A 21,918-nucleotide genomic window follows, 5' to 3' on the forward strand; every position below is an offset into this window, starting at 1 on the left:
CCTACAGTTCTGTTTTGACCCCACTGAAAAATCAGCTGAGAGATTTCAATACACTTCAATGAAAACACCGGTGAGCAGCGTTCTGTGGAGAACGAGCCAACAAAGCCACCTCTTTTGTGTCCACATGGCCAGCAAAACAATTCACAACTTCCTATTCTCGTGCCCAGCAAGGGAAGACTGACCACCCCAAAACACTCACTAGAAATATCTGCAATGCCTGAGAGCTGAGACACCCACAAGCATCCCAGTCTAAGACATACACCGGGGCAACTGTGTCATTTTGCTCAAGTAAGCTCACTAGCCTCAAGCTGTGTTTATTCCTGTGCCTTGATCTGGAAGTGCAGGACAAAGAGTCTTGAAGGAAAATTTACAAAATGGCAGAGGTCTTTGCAAGATAATCAAGAGAAATCAGAAAATAAATTCAGAGAAGTACCATGTTATTACATGTTTGGGCACCTACTCAAATTCTTGGTAAGGATTTCAGCAGTAGCTTTTATAAAGGCCATTAACACCAACTGGAAGAACACTGGGAAAGCTGAAAGAAAAGCCACCTAAAAACTGATGCAGCTAACAAGTGATTCTTGATCTACAGCACTTCCTAAAGCTTAGTGCAGGCTGTAGATCCTAGGCAATGCTGTTTTAACAACAAAAGCAAGGCTGTACTGATGCAAACTAATGGAAGCACCACACTGTAAGAAGTCTTCTACTTTCATGCTCACTAACACAACTATGTGGTGCACATTAAGCACTATAAAACACTGCAGAAAAGCTATACTATCCTAACATAATGCGATTACAGAGTACTTAATGGGAAGACACATCAATAATACATCATTATAGATCTAGTATTTCTCACCAGTGGCTCATTTTTAGACTGCTAATGTCCCATATCTGCTGCAATAATATATGAGAAAGAGGACAGTTTTGAAAGTAGCATTGGGTGATCTTTGATGCCTTTCAAGAAAACAGTTCACATTTCAGGTGCAATTCCTCTGTAAAATATGTTCCCACTTATAATACCTACCTCAGAGCTGTAAATCACCAGTGACCCGACAGGCCAAACATGTAGTTTTAAGGATGAAAACTTTTACTTCCAAACCAATTATCCTTGCATTTCTTTGCTATTATTTGGGTCCTCATCCCTGACTTAGAAATACACACAAGGGATGCTTTCTCTCTCTGCTGATCAGACAAACTTGTTTTCTTCTTCTATGTGAACCTGTCAAAACCTAGCAACACAAATACTGCAAATCAGTTCCCACTCTGTGTAGGTGGGATCATACTCACAAACATCTCATTTCTAGGTCCAGTGCCACAGGCAGACTATTTTGGACCAAACCACTGAACCAAAATGAAAAACATATAGCTACAGAACCAAGCTGGTTTCACCACTGGCACAGGACCCACTATCTCTGCCTCAGGCTCATTCAACATTAAGCAAAATTCAGTTGGCAGGCACTCAGGTGGCAAGGTTGAGGCATTAATTTAGTAATAGAAAGGAACTCACTGCACAGTGCTTTCTTGCAGTTGCTTCTATGTGATAATTGCACAAGAGAAGTGGTTTGTATTGAAAAGTGGTTTGTATTTGCATTACTTTTTAATGCTTCCGGTTCTTACCAGTATTACGTTTCCAATATTCTTGCTATTATGTCTAAAGCAAAGGTATTGCTGTGTAGTTAAAAGGACCCTTTGATGGATCCATGTTATACTTCTGGTTCCCTTAGAGACTTTGCATGGCCTTTGGCAAGTCAATTTACTTTCTCATCTATAAGGTAAGGTAGTAATAGTACAGTAGCTCCCAAAGGTGTTCTGTGTTGTCCTAACTTCTGAATAGAAAATGCTTCATAAATATTAACATCCTCCGGCAAAAATACATAAAATATCAGAACTTAATAATGCAAGTGGAACTTATTCTGGATCTGGAAGATCAGCTAGCCCTACTCCCACAGAAAGCCAGGCAGAGTCACCAGGGATGGGCCAAGGAGCCCACTTCCCATCCAGCAGGTCTGCACAGGACCCTGAGCCCCAGAAGGTAGGAGCAATGCCTTCCTTGCCTCCAAGGCACAGGTGCTCAAGACATGGGTGCACAACAGCCAGGATGAATGTGGATGCTCTAAAGAGAACAAGGAGGCCGTGACCACCTTCTACGAGAGACAGCAGAGCTGGGGTTTTGCTGTCAACTGGACAGGATTACCTTCTTGCTGTGCTGGACTGAAAAAGAGATGGATCAAGGAGTTCAAACACAAGGCTGGGTACTCATTGTCCTGGCTGGCTGTTCTCAGATGGATTTCATTAACTGACCACTGAGAAAAACCTAAATTTGGTCCCCCCAGCCTCAGCAAGAAGATATGAACAAACAACAAAGCTGGAGAATTACTAGTGTTTCAACAGAGCCATAATGCTGTGATTCAAAACCCTCACTTAAGGTGCAGTGGCTAATGATAGATAATTATATACTACAGCTTTTCATGCTTTCCTTCAGACTAACAGCTTGAAGCCAAAGCTCACTTTCTCCTTCTCAATGCTAGTAACCACATGGCATAGAGAGTTAAAATTTCTCTTGATCTAGCTAAAACCAATATTGTAGATGTGCTGTATATTGCATTTAGATATTTTGCTGAAAAGAGGTATTAAATATTCATAAACATGCAGAATTTATCCTTTTTGCTTTTTATGGGTCCTTTTGCATCCTACTCTTTTCCAACCATTGCAGTCTAGAGACTCTGTTCAGTGCTAATGAGTAAATACTCACCACAGTCCAAAGTAAGCAAGGTCATTATTTTACAAGAGGAAAAAAATACTCATTTTCTGAAAGAAACAGGGGTACTTCTGACCTCATGCAAAGCATACAGGAGAAACTGAGTTTTCTGTCATTCTGCAAGGACAGTGTGTGCTGCCAACAACATCATCATATTCATCATGGATGTGTCATCTTGATAACGATCCTCATTGTCAGTGGCATAGACTTGAGGGCACAGTCTTCATTTTACATAGCTCCAATTGATAAGTAATTAGTTATGAACAGTGGAACATTCCCCACAAAACCCAAATTAAGCAAAACTACTTCAATAGGAACAGTGATGTAATGATACACACACACACAACAGGTCTCAGCTACTGTGCTTTGATTGAGTAGATCATTTTCAAGCTCTTAAATGCCTGGATTTGTTTACAATTCAGTTACATAACTTCTATAAGACAATGAAATGTAAAGATAAAGAACAAATACAGCAAGAACGAGGCTGACCATACCTGCAGCCCTGCTCAGAGTCACAACTGAACACTTACTTGGCAATATCCAATTAGAATATTCACTACATTGTAGATTCTCAGCTTAAATTGATTAAAATGAGTCATACATTAGGTATTTATCATCTATGAATTCTCCAATAAAAACCCAAACATTAAAAGGTGCTATGAATATATTCAAAATTAAGTTCTCATTTCTTCCAGGTTAAAAAGCAGAAAAACATTATTCTGAGATGTTCCAAGTACTCAGCCAAATCTCTGAAGCACAGAAGAGGGAAAAAAAACTATTTTAAAAGCTCCTTCCCATTATGATGATTTCATTTGACATCAACTCCATTTGTATTTTGCAGAAGGCAACACTACACTCCCACTCATTCCAGGGCAGGGGAGGCAGCAGGGAAAGGGATCATAAATAGGTGTGAAATCAAGCTTAACAGGAAAAAAAAATAACAAAGTCACAGACTAAGAAAGGTAACATTTTATTAGAGGCAGTGTAATTCGGGAAAGGGGTGGGGTTGGGAGGAGAGTAAGCAAAGAGCTTACAACTATTGCAGTCTCAGCTGTCACAGGGCTGCTGTGCTGAGTGAGCACTGAGACTTGCTATTCATTTCCTCATGACATTTTCCTTCTTGTCAACAAGTAGGCCAGTTATACAGTTAGTGGATATAAAAGCATTAACTCCAGTAGAGAACTTTATTTCACCCTTCTTTCAGTCATTTTCTCTGTGGTTGAAATTAGACTCCAGAGGTGCAGTAATGGGTAATTAATTGAGAGGGAGGGGGTACACAACAGCTTTGACAGAAAGAATCCCATAGATGAGCCATCACAAGTTTCAGCTGCTTGTACACAGTATCACAACTTACTGCTTCACATATAATCAGGAGTGAACTCTAACTGATTCAAAGGGAATAACAAACTAGAGTGATATAAAGCACTTTCTGGAAGGAAAGCCAACTGCAACACATCTCGTGGCATTTAGAGCCCAACACCAGCCTCTGAACGGACAGATACACTCCAGCTGGATCATAGTCTAGATTTTCATAGATTTTATAGACCAGAAAGGGTTTTTGCCAAACTGATTCAAAGTCAACTTGTACAGAGGCTTAGGACATAAGCAGCCTTTGGAGCTTTCGCTGTTTAATAATCCCCTTTAACAGTATTTTTAAACTCTCCTCCTGTTGATCCTACCTCTAAGATCCAGTACTGCCTATGCAAAAATCTGAAGCAGAGGCATAACCCTGTAACTGTGGTTAGGAGAGTCTCATGGATGCATGAGACCACACGCTTCAAACCAGAAATACATAATCTAGCAATAAAATGAAGTGAAAAGGCCATCACCGCCAGCCAGCCTGAGAACAAGTGCCATCACTCAGGGCAAGCAGCAGCACAGCTACCACATATAAAAATGCATTATAGGTAGCATCAAAGAAGAGGGGGAGCAAGCAGGGATTTGAGGAGAATTTACAGCAGACGGTAAATCAAAAGGGATCCCCCCCGTTAGTCTCCCGTGAGTCAGAGAGCTTCAGGGAAAGGAGCATTTGAGAAAGCAGGTTTACAGAAAGACATACAGGACATGAACCTTGAAAAAGCAGCCGCTTACCAAAATTTATAGCCTAGAGAATTTTACTACGTTGTAAATTACATTCCTCATGAGATTCAATTGTGCACATATGTATGCAAGATTGAGAGTCACAATGCAAATACACTCCTGTGTATGTACACTAACTTATGATATGTGCCCCATTGAGTTTGAAGATTGAAAATACTCTGCTGCAGAGCTTATGAGGTCTACAATGCCATTAATGCTTCAGAAAGAGCTTGCAAGCTAGAAACGTACATATCTATTATCCAATCATTTTACAGAATACGTTTTCTCTTCCTTAGATAAGCACCCTCCGGTCCTCCTGTCATGTTATAAAATATATGCATCTGCTTTGAATAGATATTTAATGAAGGTATTCCTTGTAAAAGAATATCTGTTTATGTTTACATTGCATTAAATATTTAAACAACTTGTTATGGAAAAGCACTTAAAGAAATCTTTCTAAAGACGAATAGATTTTTCCATATCTTTTCTTCTTAACCTCTTCCAGCAAGAGCTATTAAAATTGAACTGCTTATACTGCTATACTAGAGTACATATTTTGTAAGGGAATGCAGATAGGTGGATAATGCAGCTGAAAACCACGAAATTGTAAGGCAGACCCAAGACTGGGAAATTCTCATTCCCTATACTGATGATCTTTATGCCTACACCACCTCCAGACAACACAGGCTACATCTGGCCATCAATCAAAATCTGAACAACACTCACATAGGCCTGTAGGTAGGAGAGGACTCCATCACATCACTGCCAGAAGTCAGGCTACATGGGTTTAGTGCACAACTGGGTTTTAAATTATGGTACAAAATAATAATAATCTGAATGAAGTTCTGATTAAAAACAGAGGCAATAACAAAAAAAATTTACTTTACTATACAAAACAGTGATTCCCCTTTTCTTACCAGAGTCCTACTGCATTCCAGTCAATCACTATGGATGCAGGAACAGGATTTAACCTGAAGTATTCAGATCTGCCTTAAAGAACTTCCCTCAGAGAACAGGCACGTACAGGAGAAGCTTAAGGTCACTACTTCCAACAGCTCTGAATTAAAGGGATTATTTTGTTGGGGTTTTGGTGGGTTTTGTTTTTAAAGAGGTAGCTTGACAGGGTTTAGTACCTCATTGTAGCATTGACTATTCAAACTGTCTAGTAGTTGTTCAAGTCTCATGCTTAGTTTGAATATATTCAAAAGCAGCAATATAGAAAGGGTCAAAAGCTCCAGTACATTCCCCACTAAAGCTTTAAAACACATATAAACCATCTGACACAGTCCAAAAGTCTCAGATCTTTTGCTTTAAACAAATGGGCTCAAAAAGCTTCACTCACAGCATGCTGACATTTTAATATTTACTCCACAAGTCTCAACAAGAGAATATAACAGTAAAAATAAGCCTTAAAAAGCATTATCCTCTGATCAAATTACTTCCAAGCTTCAATTAAGATAAATATAATGTCACTTACCGAAGCAGCATCAGTATCAGCCCTTTATGATCTCAAAAAGGCCAGTTATTCCTCAAGAGGCCAGCCACAAGTGACCTACATTGTTTATTTCTAAAATGAAGAAGGTCAGTAGTTTACCATTTTCCATAGAGTATTTTCACTCTGCATAACTTACATTTCCATTTTTTATACTACTGGAAAATTACTACTAGAATATATTGGTTTCTTCTGGTAAGAATTGTCTTGTGAAGCAATGGGGATCCAATTTTCCATGCTATACAGTTATTTACATAATTTTTGTCTTTTTTAAACTTCTCTCACTACTAGTCAGGAGTTTGTCTAACTGGAATAGCTGGTTCTAGGATAATAAAGTGTCTTTTCAAGTAGCTGGCCACCTTCTGGCATAGGAACTATAGGACCGGGGCTTAAAATTTTTTTTTTTATTCAATATTTCCACAGTATATGTAGCTATAGTTAGAAAATACAGTTAGACAATGTATTTAGCAATACAGAGAAGACTTCATAATTATAAAGAGACACACATGAATAATGACCAAAATTCTAATCCACATCCTTTACCATGCAACCTTCTCCAGGAACAATGTGTTACTTGAATACTAAACTCTTCCAAGGCTACAGTGAGTTGATAACACCTACCACTAATTGGTTATATAACCATTTAAGTAGGATTGGCATCATAATCTGCTGTGAAACCTGACAGCAGGAGATGTGGTTCTGCAAATAAAATATTCATTTACAAAGACTTCTTTAAACCAAGGTGGTTTATGTTCTTCAAATTTTTATACAATTAAATTGCAGCTCCATACTCCTCTGTTGAACATTAAGACAGTTGAGGCTAACATCACTTTACCCCTGACAGCATTACAAAAATTGTTCAAGGCTTAAGTTACAAATGTGGTACCTCCACTGCCAATCCTAAATGTTGAAGTAAGACAAGCCCCCAAGAGTAGAGCTTTATCTGTGGACAGAAGGCAAAGTAACAGACACTGGTTGATCCTTATTTTTCAGCTCTACAAGTGTATAATGAGGGTGAGATTCTTCCTTCTTGTTCTTCAGAAAAAGCAGGGATTCAGTACAGTCAAATGATTTCAATGACAGGGCTTCAAAAAGGAAAAAAAAAAACCCACAAAACAAAAAAACACAAAGCCTTATCAGAATAATGGTTTGCCTTGCTGAAAGAGAGGAGTCCATTTTATGTGCTATCTTTTCCACGTTTCAGGACATCTTGTCTCCTCTACAGTTTACTACCCAGCTAGTTATTTATATATTGTATTGTACTACAAAATGCAACAGAACTGTTAATGCACCTCTGATGTTGAGAGGTACTGGTGGGGAAAAAAGCCACCAAAACACACACATACACTATCCCAACTGCTATTTTTGCTATTTCATATAGAGGGAGAGAGAACAAGACCACAGACCTTGCCCAATCCCCACTAGGAGACAAGAGCCAACCTGGGAAGCAAACCATAGATCCCCACACTCATCTGACTGCTGTTACCATCACACTTTCTGTCCACAGCATATTCTCAGTACAGAAGCTTATGTCCAGAGGGATATGCTGCTAAAAAGAGGCAGCATCCAGAGGGAAAATACTGCTAAAAAGCTTTGGATCTTTTCTCACATGCCTCAGTCTCCATTTCCATATAGTACACATCAGGGTTATACAGCTCTATGTAAGATTTTTCCTAGCCTTGGTTGCTGTACTGACTAGCATGCAGAATCCAGAGGGTGGGAAGAATGCAGAAGCACATGCATCTCCAAGGCACACGCCTGAGTTATGGCTTTCAACCTTGCATGTTTTTATGCACAGACACATGGGTTTTTTCTAAATAAAAATATGGTCAAGTTCAGGAAGCACTTATAATGCAGTCTCCTACTCTAAGAGGATAGAGAACTTTTAACATAAATCAGTTTTTCTGTGGTTAACAAAGAAGTTATGATTCTGTGGCAAAATTGAAACAAACTTCATCAGGAAGGAAAATGTATATTCTACACATCCTGATCAATAGACATGGTATTGGACAAAGGACAACTTGCATCTTGTGAAATTCTAATTAAGATGCATTCCTATGAAAGAAAGCTATGGATATTAAATATTACAAGACACTATTTTCTCCTAAAAAGAAAATTAAGCTCTCTTAACCAAGAGCCTACTGTAGTTATTGCTTTGAAACATACCTGGATATAACAGCATTATACTAGATCACAAATCACTGGAATTTAGTCCTTCTGGGAAGGCAAAAAAAAAATAAATTAAAAAAATCCTTAAACATGTAAGCTGATCAGTGGAGTCAAATATATATTCATTTTACAGAACACCAGAGTCTAGAACCATGCCTCAAGCACCACAAGCAAGACCATGTACGGGATATACTATGTGCTATGAAACAACTCAAAATTAACTCACAAGCATTACCTGAGTGCCAGTGCTATATTTTAGAAGTGAGCGATCCTATGGCTTTGCCAGTAAAGTTTCCTGAATTGAGATAGAAACTCAGCATTTAAATAATACAAATACAAATGTCAAATACAAAACTCCTCATTATATAAACTTGACCTGGTTCATTACTAAACATCAAGCACATTTTCTATGTAAAAAAAAAAAAAATTACATTTCACACCCCTGCATTTTTTACTGATTTTATGATTGACTCTGAAGTCTCTGGGTTCATTCTTGAATAGACCATCTTTGAACAAATATATGCATTGAAGAAACAGCAGAATTTAGCTTTAGGTTCTTATGAACAGCAATAAGTGGATAAACTTCCAACCAGGGCAGGGGGAAGGAAGAGATCAAATCCTGTGCATAATTATACCTAGAAAACTCACAGCTTTTGTTGCCTTTCAGCGTACTCAGGCTTACATACTTTGTTCATTAAATAAGCTGCATACACACTGAAGGCAAGTCAATGCAGTTTCTGGTTCACAACAACCCTGTAAAGGGATATCCTCATTCCAGTCACACTCAGGTCTGCATGAAATGCCTGTGAAGTCAGTTCTTACACAGGTAAACTCTTATTAAAAAAAAAAACAAAACAAACCAGGTTTAATTCCAGTGCCAGTTTTACGATCTGATTAGATTTAAATGATTTGGCACTTGAAGTTCTGAAAACAAATATACGCCAAGTTGCTCTTTACTTTGACAAGTGTTCTGTAAACTGCTGTCAGCAGCATTCTAATTGAATTACATGAAAATATTTAATAAGCAATCTGAAGTGAAATTAAACTTTTCTTTTTCTTCTCCAGTGAGCATATGTATACATCATACATACCTGCAAACACAGGAGAGAACTACATATTCCTTCCCATCCAATCACTGTCAATTAATTTAGATTTTAACATACTATACCTTTCTCTTCACAAGTTTTCTACCTGTCTAGATAGAAGCACATAAGATACACTCGTTCTAGTATTTAGCAGTTACAGCCTCAGAACTTTTTTTTAAATACAGCACTCCAGCAATAGCACTATCTGCCACACATTCATGGTGTTATATACAGGGAATACATTTGTCTATTTTAAGTCTTCATCTCTCCTTTATTAACAGTGCTCTGGCAAGGAACAGCAACCAGAGCATCTGCAACAAACAAGCAAGCCTTTCCCTTCTCTACTAGAATCCCACTTACTAGAATACCCAACCACCCACTACTTTCAATCACTTGGGTACTACTACATCCTGTACTTTTTCTTTTACAATTCAACATTGTCCACATAGTATTTTGCTTCCAGAAGTGCCAACAGCTGCCATCACACTATTTTGGGGGCACTGTCTAACAACTAGGGGTACCACATCAAGTGCCCAGAGTACATTTCAGGCTGCTGGTAGCCACACTATAGAACAGTTTGTGCTAAAGTTGTAATTTTACTCAAGCATTGTTAACTTCAGCGAGTTGCATCAAGTTCTGACATAACCCTCAACTGCATACAATGGAGCTGTCAGTCAAGCTCTGGGGTACACACCAGTGGCACATGCACCCTGGAGACAGGTATACCTGCTGAAGTACCCTCAGAAGTCAGAGGAAAGCCTACTCAGGAGATTAGGCTCAGAGTATGAACATGAGGTAAAGTCAGATTTGATCAGAGAATGGCCATTCGCATTTGAAATATAATGCAGATTCATCTTGCTCCCTTACAAGTAGATTAACAGTAGTTAATCAACACTGCAAAGTCAGAACTGCAACATATCACACTGCTACAGCCAGGAAACTCAATTAGCCTTTCTCTCACAGTCTGGGAAGCAGAGAGAGGCCTTATTTATTTTTTTTTTGAAACACTGCAAACCTGAAGGTTTTCAGGGATTTTCTGTAGACCTATATTGAGTAGAAGGTTCCCCATCAGTCCCTGTTATGGCATGTACTAGCAAGTAATCCCAAGCTTCACTGAAGCTGGGCTCCCCGTTCCACAGCTACAATCCTTGGTAAGCTTTACTTTTACTTAAAGAACATTTGTTATTGAAATAACTTTCACAGTTTCAGATAGAAAGAAGGATTCTTCATTCTGCCAGCTGTAAAAGAGGTACTTGTGAAAGACAAAGCATGAGTTCTAAATATCATCTCTCTGCAGTTTGATTGATATATAGCTTTATGTGTTTAGCATGCTAGAAGGTATAACATTTTGTAACAAGGAGCATTAGGCTCACCTTTCATAACGAACTTGGGATTTCACAGTGTTTATACAGATTCATACTTCCAAAACATCCCCTTTCATTATTATAACTTAAGTAATGAAAAATTTGCAAAACAATTTCAGGAAGTGCATAGTTCAAAACTCAGAAGTATTTTTCAAATTACAGCAGCTACAAGAGACGAAAGATATTGTTAATATAAGTTAGCAGAAATAATTGTTTTAAAAAGCCTAGCTACAAAAATACAGTGCTTTCATAAAACTTAAGCTCTGGAGCTTTTAAAGCTATTCTAGATTTGCAGAAGCTTTAAACTCTTCCTGGTGACTGCTTATGTTTTGAATATGAATTAGTTGTTTGACTGCAGTAGTCATGTGTCTATGCACTGTACCTTCTCTTCTTTCCCACGACAGATGATTGAAATCCTGACATATCACATCACTAAGAACTTTACTGCAGAATATTTTACATAAGTCTAAATGAGTCAGTCAGGGAATTTTTTTTTTTTAGAGCCAATTTCTAAGGAAGGGGAAAAAAAAAATCTACTGTAGCTGATTTTTTCCTCAAAGTATCCTGAGGGAGTTTGTATTAAGAGTTTAAAGAATGGAACTGGCTTTGGTACTCCATTCCCAGTTGCTAATTTATTAGCTGGAGGAAGTCACATGAGCCTTGAAAGAAATCTTGATGAAAAGGGATCTGTCTCAGCTGCATGGGGTTTAATTGACTTCTCAGTCTTGCAAGAAGAATGCATTAGTATTATCTATGCCTCTGTTTAACCATCAGCCAAATGGCAATCATCATGATGAATTAATTTTCTACACTGCCATGCAAATCATAACCTCACACTCCTTGTGTGGACTCATTTCTCTGTTTAGCAGGACACCTGGTAGAAATCTGTAAGACCACAATTCTAGACAAGGTCATATGGGATAGCTCAGCAGGAAGGGAAAAGAGTGCCTAAGGGCTATCACATTTACCCATCTGGTTATATTGAAACAAATAGTTCTCTGTTTTTCCCCAAGGGGGTAGGCAAAGTTTAGCAACTTCTACTATAGGACATTATATCCAATTAGTACTCAGTGTTTCCTTTAATTATCTCTAATGAACCAAATTCTCTCCTGATTACTTTCAGAGTCTGGAAGTGAAGGAGCCTACCTCAACAGAAGCAGCCTTGGGTTACATCCACATTGCACAGCTCTGATGAAGCCAGCATGCAGATGCTGAACAAGTAGTATGTTTTGGTGCAGTATGACCAGGCCTCAACCTGTAGCTCTCTTCTGCACTACTAATAATCTTTACAGCTATGAAAAACCAAAAAAACACCCAGCAGTCATCCCAGAGGATGGGGCATCTTCCAACACTACTGCCTTTATTGCTGTCACTGGACATCAGCATCACAAATAGAAGGGAAAAAATATGACTGCATTAACATAAATGTAGCAAGTCCAAGAAGATTGGGAAGCAGACCAGAAAGTTTCTTCACCCAGTAGAAGTGTTCTTCACCCATCTGTTGGTGTGCAGGAACCCAAAGGGAAAGAATCCCAACCAAGCAGCAAGTCCTCTGCAGTTTCACGGAGTTTTTGCAGCACACTGACATTTCAGTCAAGCTGGAGACTAGCAGTAACCAGCGAGACTTTTCCAAAGTTGCAAGGTTATGAAGTTATCATTGTTTAAATCCACACAACTTGATTTCCACAACAACCAGAAGCCCTTCTGAGGAGGTAGCTAGCATTCAGCTGAAGAATTTAATATTTTGCAAGTGCACATTGCCAATCCTTAGTTATTTCCCTCTAGTGTTCAGCAAAACATTACACTTGAGATAAAAGGGGAAAGATCACACAAAGCCTAATTGAATTAGCCTAATTATTGTGGGTGTAAAAACCAACAGAAACAAGAGTGCTGTATAGAAGATTTTGCTTTACCAGTTGCTAGTTTTTTCAGAAAAATACATGCTTACTGTGATGCTAGGTAGTCTAAAGAGAGCATGCCCCTAGAATTATAGGGCACACTTAGGACTAAAGAAATAGGTTTTCATTGTAGGTGTAACAGATTTATGCTTCACACTTTAAAGGCAGTCTGCAAGGCTGAAGACAGTTCATGAAGATGGTTCACAGCAGTTGTGGGCCATCAAGAACAGAAATACTATTGAATATAAATTTATTAGACAACCTTTATTATGCTAGCCTACTTCTACTGATCTTATGACATAAAGTTGAAATGTCATATTAATCCATTTGTAAGCAGTTTGATAAATTCCAAACATCAAAATAACAAGTTTGCCTTGGCATTAGAGAAAATGAAAAGGGCAGACTCCATCATCTAGCAAAAAGGTAACGTCACAAAGTCATGAAATCATAGCTAAATAGCAGTTTCGCTTCAATGATTGCTTGTTAATATACCGCCTCGAGATAAAAGTCAGATATTATTTCCTAAAATATGCCTTGCCTTTTGAATAAAACAATGCCAGACATTCTTTGCAGCAAGCTTATTTGGGACCACAGCTCATTCAGAAGTTTTCACTAATTCACATTCTTTACAGCTCCTCCTCTCTTCCATCATTATCTTAAACTTAGGTAGAACATTAGGTTTGGAGAAAGTCTGATTTACATTGCTTTTTTCCTTTTTCTGCTTGTACAACAAGGTGGAAATGAAAAATGCTAGGCAGCACAAACATCCTAAATAATTTGATGAGTGCACTTCCTGTTTGATAAGGACCACGTACACTGACTGAACAAGAGGTACAGAGAGCTTTTGCAAGCTACAAACAAAATATAAACCTGCAGTAGTTAGTGCATATTTCTTTATATTTCAGTCAGCCTTCCAAACAAAAAAATAAATTAGTTAACCAGTGTATTATCTGCCTTAAAAACAGATTGATTTTTAAAATGATGATCCCAACTATGGCTTCAACATCCAAGCCAAAGTGCACTTTAGAAGCAGCCCAGCAACCACTTCCAAGACTTTATGCAGATAATACTATTTATGGTATCTGATTGCATGCTGCAGCATAACTCAATCACATCATGCTCTTGATATCAATCACATAGGATAAGGACAGCATAAAACTAACCTTGAAATTCAGTACAATACTTTTGCCAGATTACACAAAACAGCACATTGTCCATCAAGCTCCAGAAATAAGAGGTGGAGTTTTATTTAAAGTAATTACATAGATTCAGCAATGGATGGAGCACCACACAGCCAGACATTGGTACATGGTAGGAGATCGGTTAGATTTCACAGGGAAGACATTCATACTTCAAAGTTACTTAATGCCAGGGTGGTTTGTGGGGGTTTTTTTCCCCCACTGCTGATTTTCCCACCACTTCATTCAAGTCAGTGATGATTCCTACCCTAAAAAGAGAGAGAGAAGAACTGTTGAATCGAGTGTTCTCAATCTGAGATTCAAATTGCAGGAGACCCCTTTAATGAAAATAAATCCACTCCCTTTAATGTCCAAAAAGTCTTACAGTTAATCACAGGATGTGGGTACTTATCCACAGGATAGAATCAGCTGTAGTACACAAGAAAGAACCCACATACCTGCAATTAACTAGGTAAAATGTTAATTGTTTACAGATGTTGCAGTTCTAAAGCTAGTTTAAGAAACCTATAGTGTTTCTTTGGATTTACATTTGAAATAAGAACTTCTTAGCATACAAAAATATTGTTGCCAAGGAAACAGTATATAGAAGGCAGGCAATTAAAAAACACAGATATTTAAAGAGCAAGATATTAAATTTAATATCTTAACTAAACTGCTGTTTAAATGACCTTTTACCACTGAAATAGAAAATGCTCACTTCTGAGCAAAGAGACTACTGCTTAACAGGAGTTAAGTTTTGAGACATTTTGCTAATGCTTTTAGGAACAATTTCTCTCCCCTCCAGTTCTGCTCAGGCTGAAATGACTGAGTACTAACAGAACCTGCAAGTGATCAGCACTTCTGAACATACCAGACCCCATGCTTTTTAAATGCATAAATAAGGGGGGGAACACTTCACTACCCAAAAGTCAATTTTTCAGCCTACAGAATAAGGCATCCACTCTACCAAGATGAGGACATTATATGATGCATGGTTAGATTCTTCTTCTGATAAAAAGAAATAAAGCCTGTCAAGTATAATAGAAATAATGGAAATACCTCAAAATAAAAGAGAAACAAAACAAGCTAGAAACTTAATTCCAGCAACAGAAGCGTAAATAATCTAATTTTATTTGCAGGAGAGGGGGGGAAAATTGATTTGAGTACAATAGTTTAAAGCACAGGATGAAGTCCTGAACTCAGCAAAATAATTGTGATTTCAGCAATGAAATTCTTTTATACATCTAAACCACATACTTAAAAATTACCTTCTACAAAGACACCTTTACAGGCTGTGATTGTGAACATTACCAGAAACTTCTAGTTTCACCAAATCCCAACATTCAGGCTAAAGTCAGCAGTTCATTCTGCTTATTAGATCCATCAAATCTATGTCCTGAAGTGGATATTGCTACCGCATCACTAGCGGCTTTTGTCCTACAATTGCTTTGCATGCTACAAGTGTCCCACAAAACCATGGCTGAACAGGCAAGGCCAGGAATTATTCTGAACAGTTTATATACATATTTTAATTCTGCTTCATTCAGATTTATCAGCACAGTTTCCTTTTTTCTTTAAGTCATATGAAAGTGTATCCATCTAAAAATCAAATGTTATATGTAAAAATATTTATGTATAAATATATTTAACACATGCATGAGCTTTATGACCACAGACCCTGTACTTTCCCCTCATACAGTACCTTGGCTCAGCCCCTAAAGCCGTTTTGGACAAGATCCACAGTTCTTCCCACATGCTACACTTTTCGGAATAGAGATATCGCATACAAGTCTCCCTTCACTGCAAAGCACTGATTCACCAGAGCCAAATCTCCACCTTCAGCAGCCATGAAGTTATTCTTTTATTTTTGAAGGGGATCCAACTCTTTGCAGCTGGGGTAGCAATGCCACACCAGCATGCCACTACAGCACAGACAGATTCAGCGGAGATACCACTTTTATCTTCTTGCCCAGAAGCACTCCATGAATGCCATTTCAACACTGACAACGAGCAGCACGCACATTTGGGCACAGTGAACACTCTGTCCCAGCGCCCTGGCACGGTCACATCACCGTGCTCAGCACGGCAGAGCTGCGCTGGCAGACGAGGTTCCCCTGATCAGCGAGCTACTACACCTCGGATACAGCATATACACTTCGTTATGCAGAACCATTTGTCAATTCATTTGTTTTCCCATCAGGCATACTGCTAACATTCACCAGGCATCATTGCGTGGAGGGGGAGTGCGACAAGTGCTTCAGCCAAACAGGCAGAGCACATCCTGTGCTGTTCCCTCGCACTGACGAACCCAGGGAACTCCATCAGGTCTCCGGATGCTTGAGGGAGAAGGGGAGAAGCACCCATGCAAGTTATCCAGTTTTGGATATGTACTAACAGCTCTGGTGACCCACAGTTTCCACACCCGTGAAGCTGGGGGAGAACAGGGGGAGCAAGGAGGAGGAAGAAGGGAGAAGAACCACTGTATATCTATTTAACTATCTGTATCACCACTATACATTATATCTATACCTTTTAATAGCATTAAAGTACAAGAGGAAGCCAAGTGTCCAGAATATGTAGTTGCTTAACACTGCATGGTGACAACTCCTAACAATCATTATTCTGTAAATAAAGACCAAAACAGCTGTCTTCTAGTTAAAACCTCAAGTCATGCAACTTAACAGAAGGAAATGTGGAGAGGTTCAAGTCCTTACTCACAAACCCTGAACCACACCAAATCATTCTAAGCAAAGTCATCGTGTCATAACAGCAGCTTGCTCCAGATCTGCATAATTTTGTGCTAGAAGTTAAGAGCAAATGAGGCCTTAAGCCTTTTTTCTAAAGGCTGTCTATGAACTGAAGAAATTAGAGGGCTTTCTGTTGCTAATCATAACTACAGTTACTAAGCTCTGCAACAGTAACAATAAAATCTAAATCTTCATTAAATTGATGAGAAAGTATTTATGGCATGCAGATTTTTATTACAAAAACCCACTCTCTGCTTTGAGTTGTATTTACACTGGTTTTTGAAACCGTTCTTCTAATGTAGCAAGCATCCAAATGCATTTGAGACTTGATGGTGGCTTTTTACTCTATAACCAGGAAAGAAATTCTGGGCAATGGAAACCACATTTTCTTCAGAGAAATTAAATCACAAAGATAGGTTTTATTAAGCTCTGCAACATCCATTTCCCCAAGCATGGTCTCCATGTGTTCAACAAGCATGACATCAAGTACAATACATTAAAGACCTGCACTTACTAGACCAGCATGTTTAATAATGGTTTGGAAAGTGACTGAAACTTGTAACATGTTCACATTTGCAGTTGTTTTACACTGTCTTTTTGCTAATACTAATTTAACAGCTGTCTGGATCAATCTTAGCCCACTAACCTTGAAACCCAGATGGATTCTGGTTTAGTACTGGTATTTTAAGAATTGCCAGCACCCCCACACAAGACAACGGGAGGATGCTCAGCCTAAATCTCACACCAGTGGGGCAGTCCTTCAGGTCTTGAGAACACCCAGTTCAGATGGCAACCATTAAACTGAAGAGTCAGGTAGAAAATGTTCTTCTATTAAGAGAAGATTCACAAATGAATACTGTTATGACCAGAAGGGACCACGAGACAGATGACTGGGCTGATGATTTATGACAGGCTCTTAATATTGAGTCTAGTAACTTGCATTTGCATAAAGCTCAACTTAAAAAGTACCACCAAGTGCTGGACCAAACACCTCTAGAGATAGAGGATCTATCCCCAGAGGTTAACCACCTCCCCTTCTCAAGATATCAGATGCTTTAATGTGAATTTATTAGCTTTCACTCTTCCTTTCTCGTTGTGCCTTCCCCTGCTAGACTTTCAGCATCCAGGATTTTCTGCCCATGAATATACTGACACAAAGTAGTAGTCACTTCTGTAACTTCTCAAAAAAGGATTAAAAAAATTACTGGCTGAGCTCCATATACATTCACCTTGGATCTCAGTTTTTGTGGAGGTTTGTTTTTTGGTTTCTTTGTTGTTGTTTTTTTTAAACACATTTCTCATACTAGAATCAGCCATGCCATATACAAGAATCAAAAATAACTTTCCTACACCTATTGCCCTATGTCATCACATTACAAGCACATGCTGAACAGAGCCCCTGCAGTGACCACTAAATTCTTCAGTGCTGTCCCTCTATCTGACAGCACAGCTTGCATTCCTCACTCCTAAGCTCTGCATTTGCATGAATCTTCTTTGAACACCCAGATAACCCAAGCCATTCTGTATCAGTGGAAATGAAAAATTATGAGTTATTGTTGGAGCTAGTAATTAACCCCATGGAGATGCAACAGGGAAAACCCAATTCCATTACAATTCCCCGATGGCAACTTTTGCAATACAACTGTTTTGTGGGTTTTAAACAATTTACTAGGTATTTTATTGCCAGTACTAATTTTTGTGTGCATATGTGTGTGTTGTAATATTCTGTGAGAAATTACTTTATCAAGACAATTTGTTAACAGAAAATTTGACAGAGCCTGCTTTCCCTTAAATTGTGCTAACAAGCTTTAAGATTTTGTCTTTACATGAAGTGAATCCTCATAACTTTTTCGAATTATTTTACCTGGAGTTGATAGCAGGATGCCCAGATTAATGCTATCTGCATCCGCCCATTCACCTTATTAAAATATTGATGCTCTGAGTTTTTGAATAAGACCTCAGAAAACAGAAGTGTGGAATATTTTTATATGGCAAGTACATCAACATATCCTACCCTACCTTTTCTCTAGTTTCATGACAAAGCATTACCTGCACCTACCAGAAGTCAAGTTTTGTATCGAGAAGAGCAAAAATTTCCTCCATTCCAGAAAGCAGTAGACCCCTGAAGCATGAAATTAATATAAACAGAGCAAAAAAAACAGGTGGAATACAATCTCTTTTAAAGCTCCTTCATTATCTGATGCCCTAAATCTCCAAGGACTTACTGCACTAGCTTCACTTTCAGTCATCAAGAACTTCCCTACTGGATCACAAAATCTCTTCTGCAGGTCTAGGAAGTGCCTCCCGAGAACAGTTTAGCCTCCTCACCATTACTACATGGTTAAGGAGGCTGTGCCAGCATTTCACTCCCAAGAAGCCCTCCTAAAACTTCCAATCCAAAATCATTCAAGGTGAATGTGTGTCCAAACAAATGGCACATCCCAACTCCAGAAATGCCCTACCTAGGTAATAGATTACAGAAAACCCCCAAACAAAATGAACCTATCCTCAGGCTTACAAACACCATCTCATCAAGTTCTTCCCACCTCACTTGTGCTAACAGCTGTGTTAATTTGTTATATGTTATTTCTCCCTAAACCCATAGTCAGATTTTAAGCAACACATTTAAAAGTTCGATGGTAACAATGAAGGATAAGCAGGAATAAGAGATCACTGTGGGGTATATTGCTAGGGAAAAAAAAGTATACCTGTGATGAATATCACCATGGAAATTGAATTTTCTCATCTCTTCAGGCTTAGAAACATCTGGGGCAATTCTATGATCCTTAAACTGATCCTGTTTCTTATTCATCATAGAGAATAGACCAGGGAATTGTGTCCAATTAAGAAGCACAAATGTTTGCTCCATGTCTACTGCTAACATCTAAATTCTAATACTACTTTATAGCAGGAAACAGAAAAACATTTTAGAGCCATTTGAGATCTTACACTTATTATGATACCATACACCTAACATATTGCCACCAAAGTTGATTTGGAAACAGACTTTCCAAGTGAAACAGAGAATATAAGGGATAATTAGGAAACACATAGGTAACATTTCCTGTTTAGCTTTTCAGAGAGTGTCTGTTCTCAATTATGAATTTTTAAAATGGGAAATCAAACTGAACACTGAAAGTAGTTACTAGCTACAGGAAAAAAAAAAATAAGAGTGGGAAGAAAGCACTCTCAGCTCACAGTTGTGAGCACCCAACAGTAAAGTTCCTAACTGCAACTTCACTTTCAGGAAATCACATGGACCTGAAGATACTATTTTTGTCAACCTTCAAGTTCTCTCACCTCCAACCAGCAACTGCCCAAATACGCCGTTATACACTGACAGGACAATCCTTTAAATGCAGAGGCCTTTTCTTTGTGTTGTACCCATCCTGCATTTTACACCTCCCAAATTGTGAGCGAGCCAAGTATGGAATGGGGAACATGTGCTGCTATAAGAGGTAACACAATCAGCCTAACGAGGAATGACTGTGGAGACAGCGCACCAACCACTTTTTCCTTTCACATTCGACTCGTGCTGCAGAAACTTAGATAAAAGACATAACATGGGAGCCAAAAGCAGGTCTTGAAAAAAACCTGAACAGCCACCCAACCCCACTATTTCCCACTCCCACCAGGGCAATACTTGTCCTTTTAAATGCCAAGCTGAAGGAGAAGCAGTTAGCATGAGAAATGCAGTAGGCTGGTAACATTAGAAGAAACGCTTTGCCACAAGAGCAAAAGAACTTCAGGAATTGCACCACTGAGACTTCAGTGGGAAAGCACCAAGTATTGCTGCAAGAGTGTCTTTACACTACCGAGTAAACACAACGTTCACAAAATCTGTCGCAGAAAATGTAAGGTCTGCTTTCTACCACCCCAACACTTCCAAAGTTAAATTTCCCATAGCGGCTCTAATTATTCCCTGATACATGGCAAGTGTTCTGTTGCTGTTTCTTAAAACAAGTACAATACAGATCATTTTTAAAAGGTCATTTAACCGTGTAAGGACACCGTTATTTTAAGGCTTGTTTACTGCGCAAGCACATGCAGCTTCAGGAAGAGTTAATTTAATTTGTAGCTCCACATGCACTTGTGCTGCAAATGAGTAAATGCTGAATGGTCTATAAATACCTTTACTACCACGGATTTGGTTTCTTTCCAGGACTAAGCAAAAAGAGCCCGGGCACCTGAAACTTTATCCTCTGGGGGAGCGTTACAGCCGCTTCCATTTACAGCTTTAACGACCTGCCCCGCTAACACGAGCGGCACAACCTTCCCGCCCATTTACCACAGCCCAAGATGGGGGACACCGGGGGGGGGGGGGGGGGGACAACGACGACGCGCGGCGACACTCGCGCGTCGCCAGAGGGACACGAACGTCCCTCCTGTCACACCGAGATGCCCCCAGCGAACGAACCCCTTCAACGCAGCACAGCGCAAGGAAAAGTTGAGCTAATAAAAAAAAAAAATAATTTCAAAAAGCTCACTACCGACACCGCTCCCCCCCCCCCCCGCCGGGGCTGCCCTCAGCCCGCCTCCCTCCGCCGACGAGCTCCCCCCTTCCCCTCCCGCCCCTCAGCGAGCCCCGCGGCCGCCGTGAGGAGAGGAGCGCGGAACGGCGCCTACCCGACCGGCTGCGGATGATATCGCGGAACTCATCGGCGGCGGCTTCGTCCCCCCCGGCGGCGACGGCAGCAGCAGCAGCGGGACCGGGGCGTCCCGCCTCAGCCATGACCCGAGGAGGGAAAGAAGGGAGGCAGGCGGGGAAGCAGCGGCCGGGGTGAGGGCGGAGGGAGTCGGGGACGGGCCGGGACGGGCCGGGACAGGTGCGGAGCGGCGCCGCCCGCCCTGAAATAGCGCCGGGGCGGCGGCTCCGGCCTTCCTCCCCCCCCCGCTCCCGCCGCCGCCCCCGCCCCGCGCGGTCGATGAGGAGAGGAGCAATTAGCGAGCAAATGGCCCCACGCGGGGCAGGGATGAGCGAGCAGCCCCCGCCGCACCGCCTGCGCCCTACTGGGGGGGTGGGACGGGGGGGGACTGAGGCACCGTGTCGCTGTGGGGTGGCGGGGAAGGGGGTTAACTTTTTATTTTTTGGGGGGGGACACCCGTATAGCTGTACGTGGCCGCTCGGGCAGTGCTGGTCCCCGCGGA

At 40.0% G+C, this 21,918-nt stretch overlaps 1 protein-coding gene across 9 annotated transcripts in view; it reads right to left on the reverse strand.

Moving 5' to 3' along the window:
- The window catches only part of DMD (dystrophin), a 1,298,312-nt gene extending 1,276,675 nt beyond the window's left edge, over nt 1-21,637 (reverse strand). For all 9 annotated transcript variants that reach the window (XM_075033523.1, XM_075033524.1, XM_075033521.1 and 6 more), the window contains exon 1: nt 21,397-21,637. In XM_075033523.1, the coding sequence (XP_074889624.1) occupies nt 21,397-21,502 (106 nt within the window). In that variant the 5' untranslated portion in view covers nt 21,503-21,637. The remainder of the gene's footprint in view (nt 1-21,396) is intronic.
- Nucleotides 21,638-21,918: the final 281 nt, after the last annotated feature.

This window comes from Buteo buteo, chromosome 8 (assembly GCF_964188355.1).
Source record: "Buteo buteo chromosome 8, bButBut1.hap1.1, whole genome shotgun sequence".
Taxonomy (NCBI): Eukaryota; Metazoa; Chordata; class Aves; order Accipitriformes; family Accipitridae; genus Buteo; species Buteo buteo.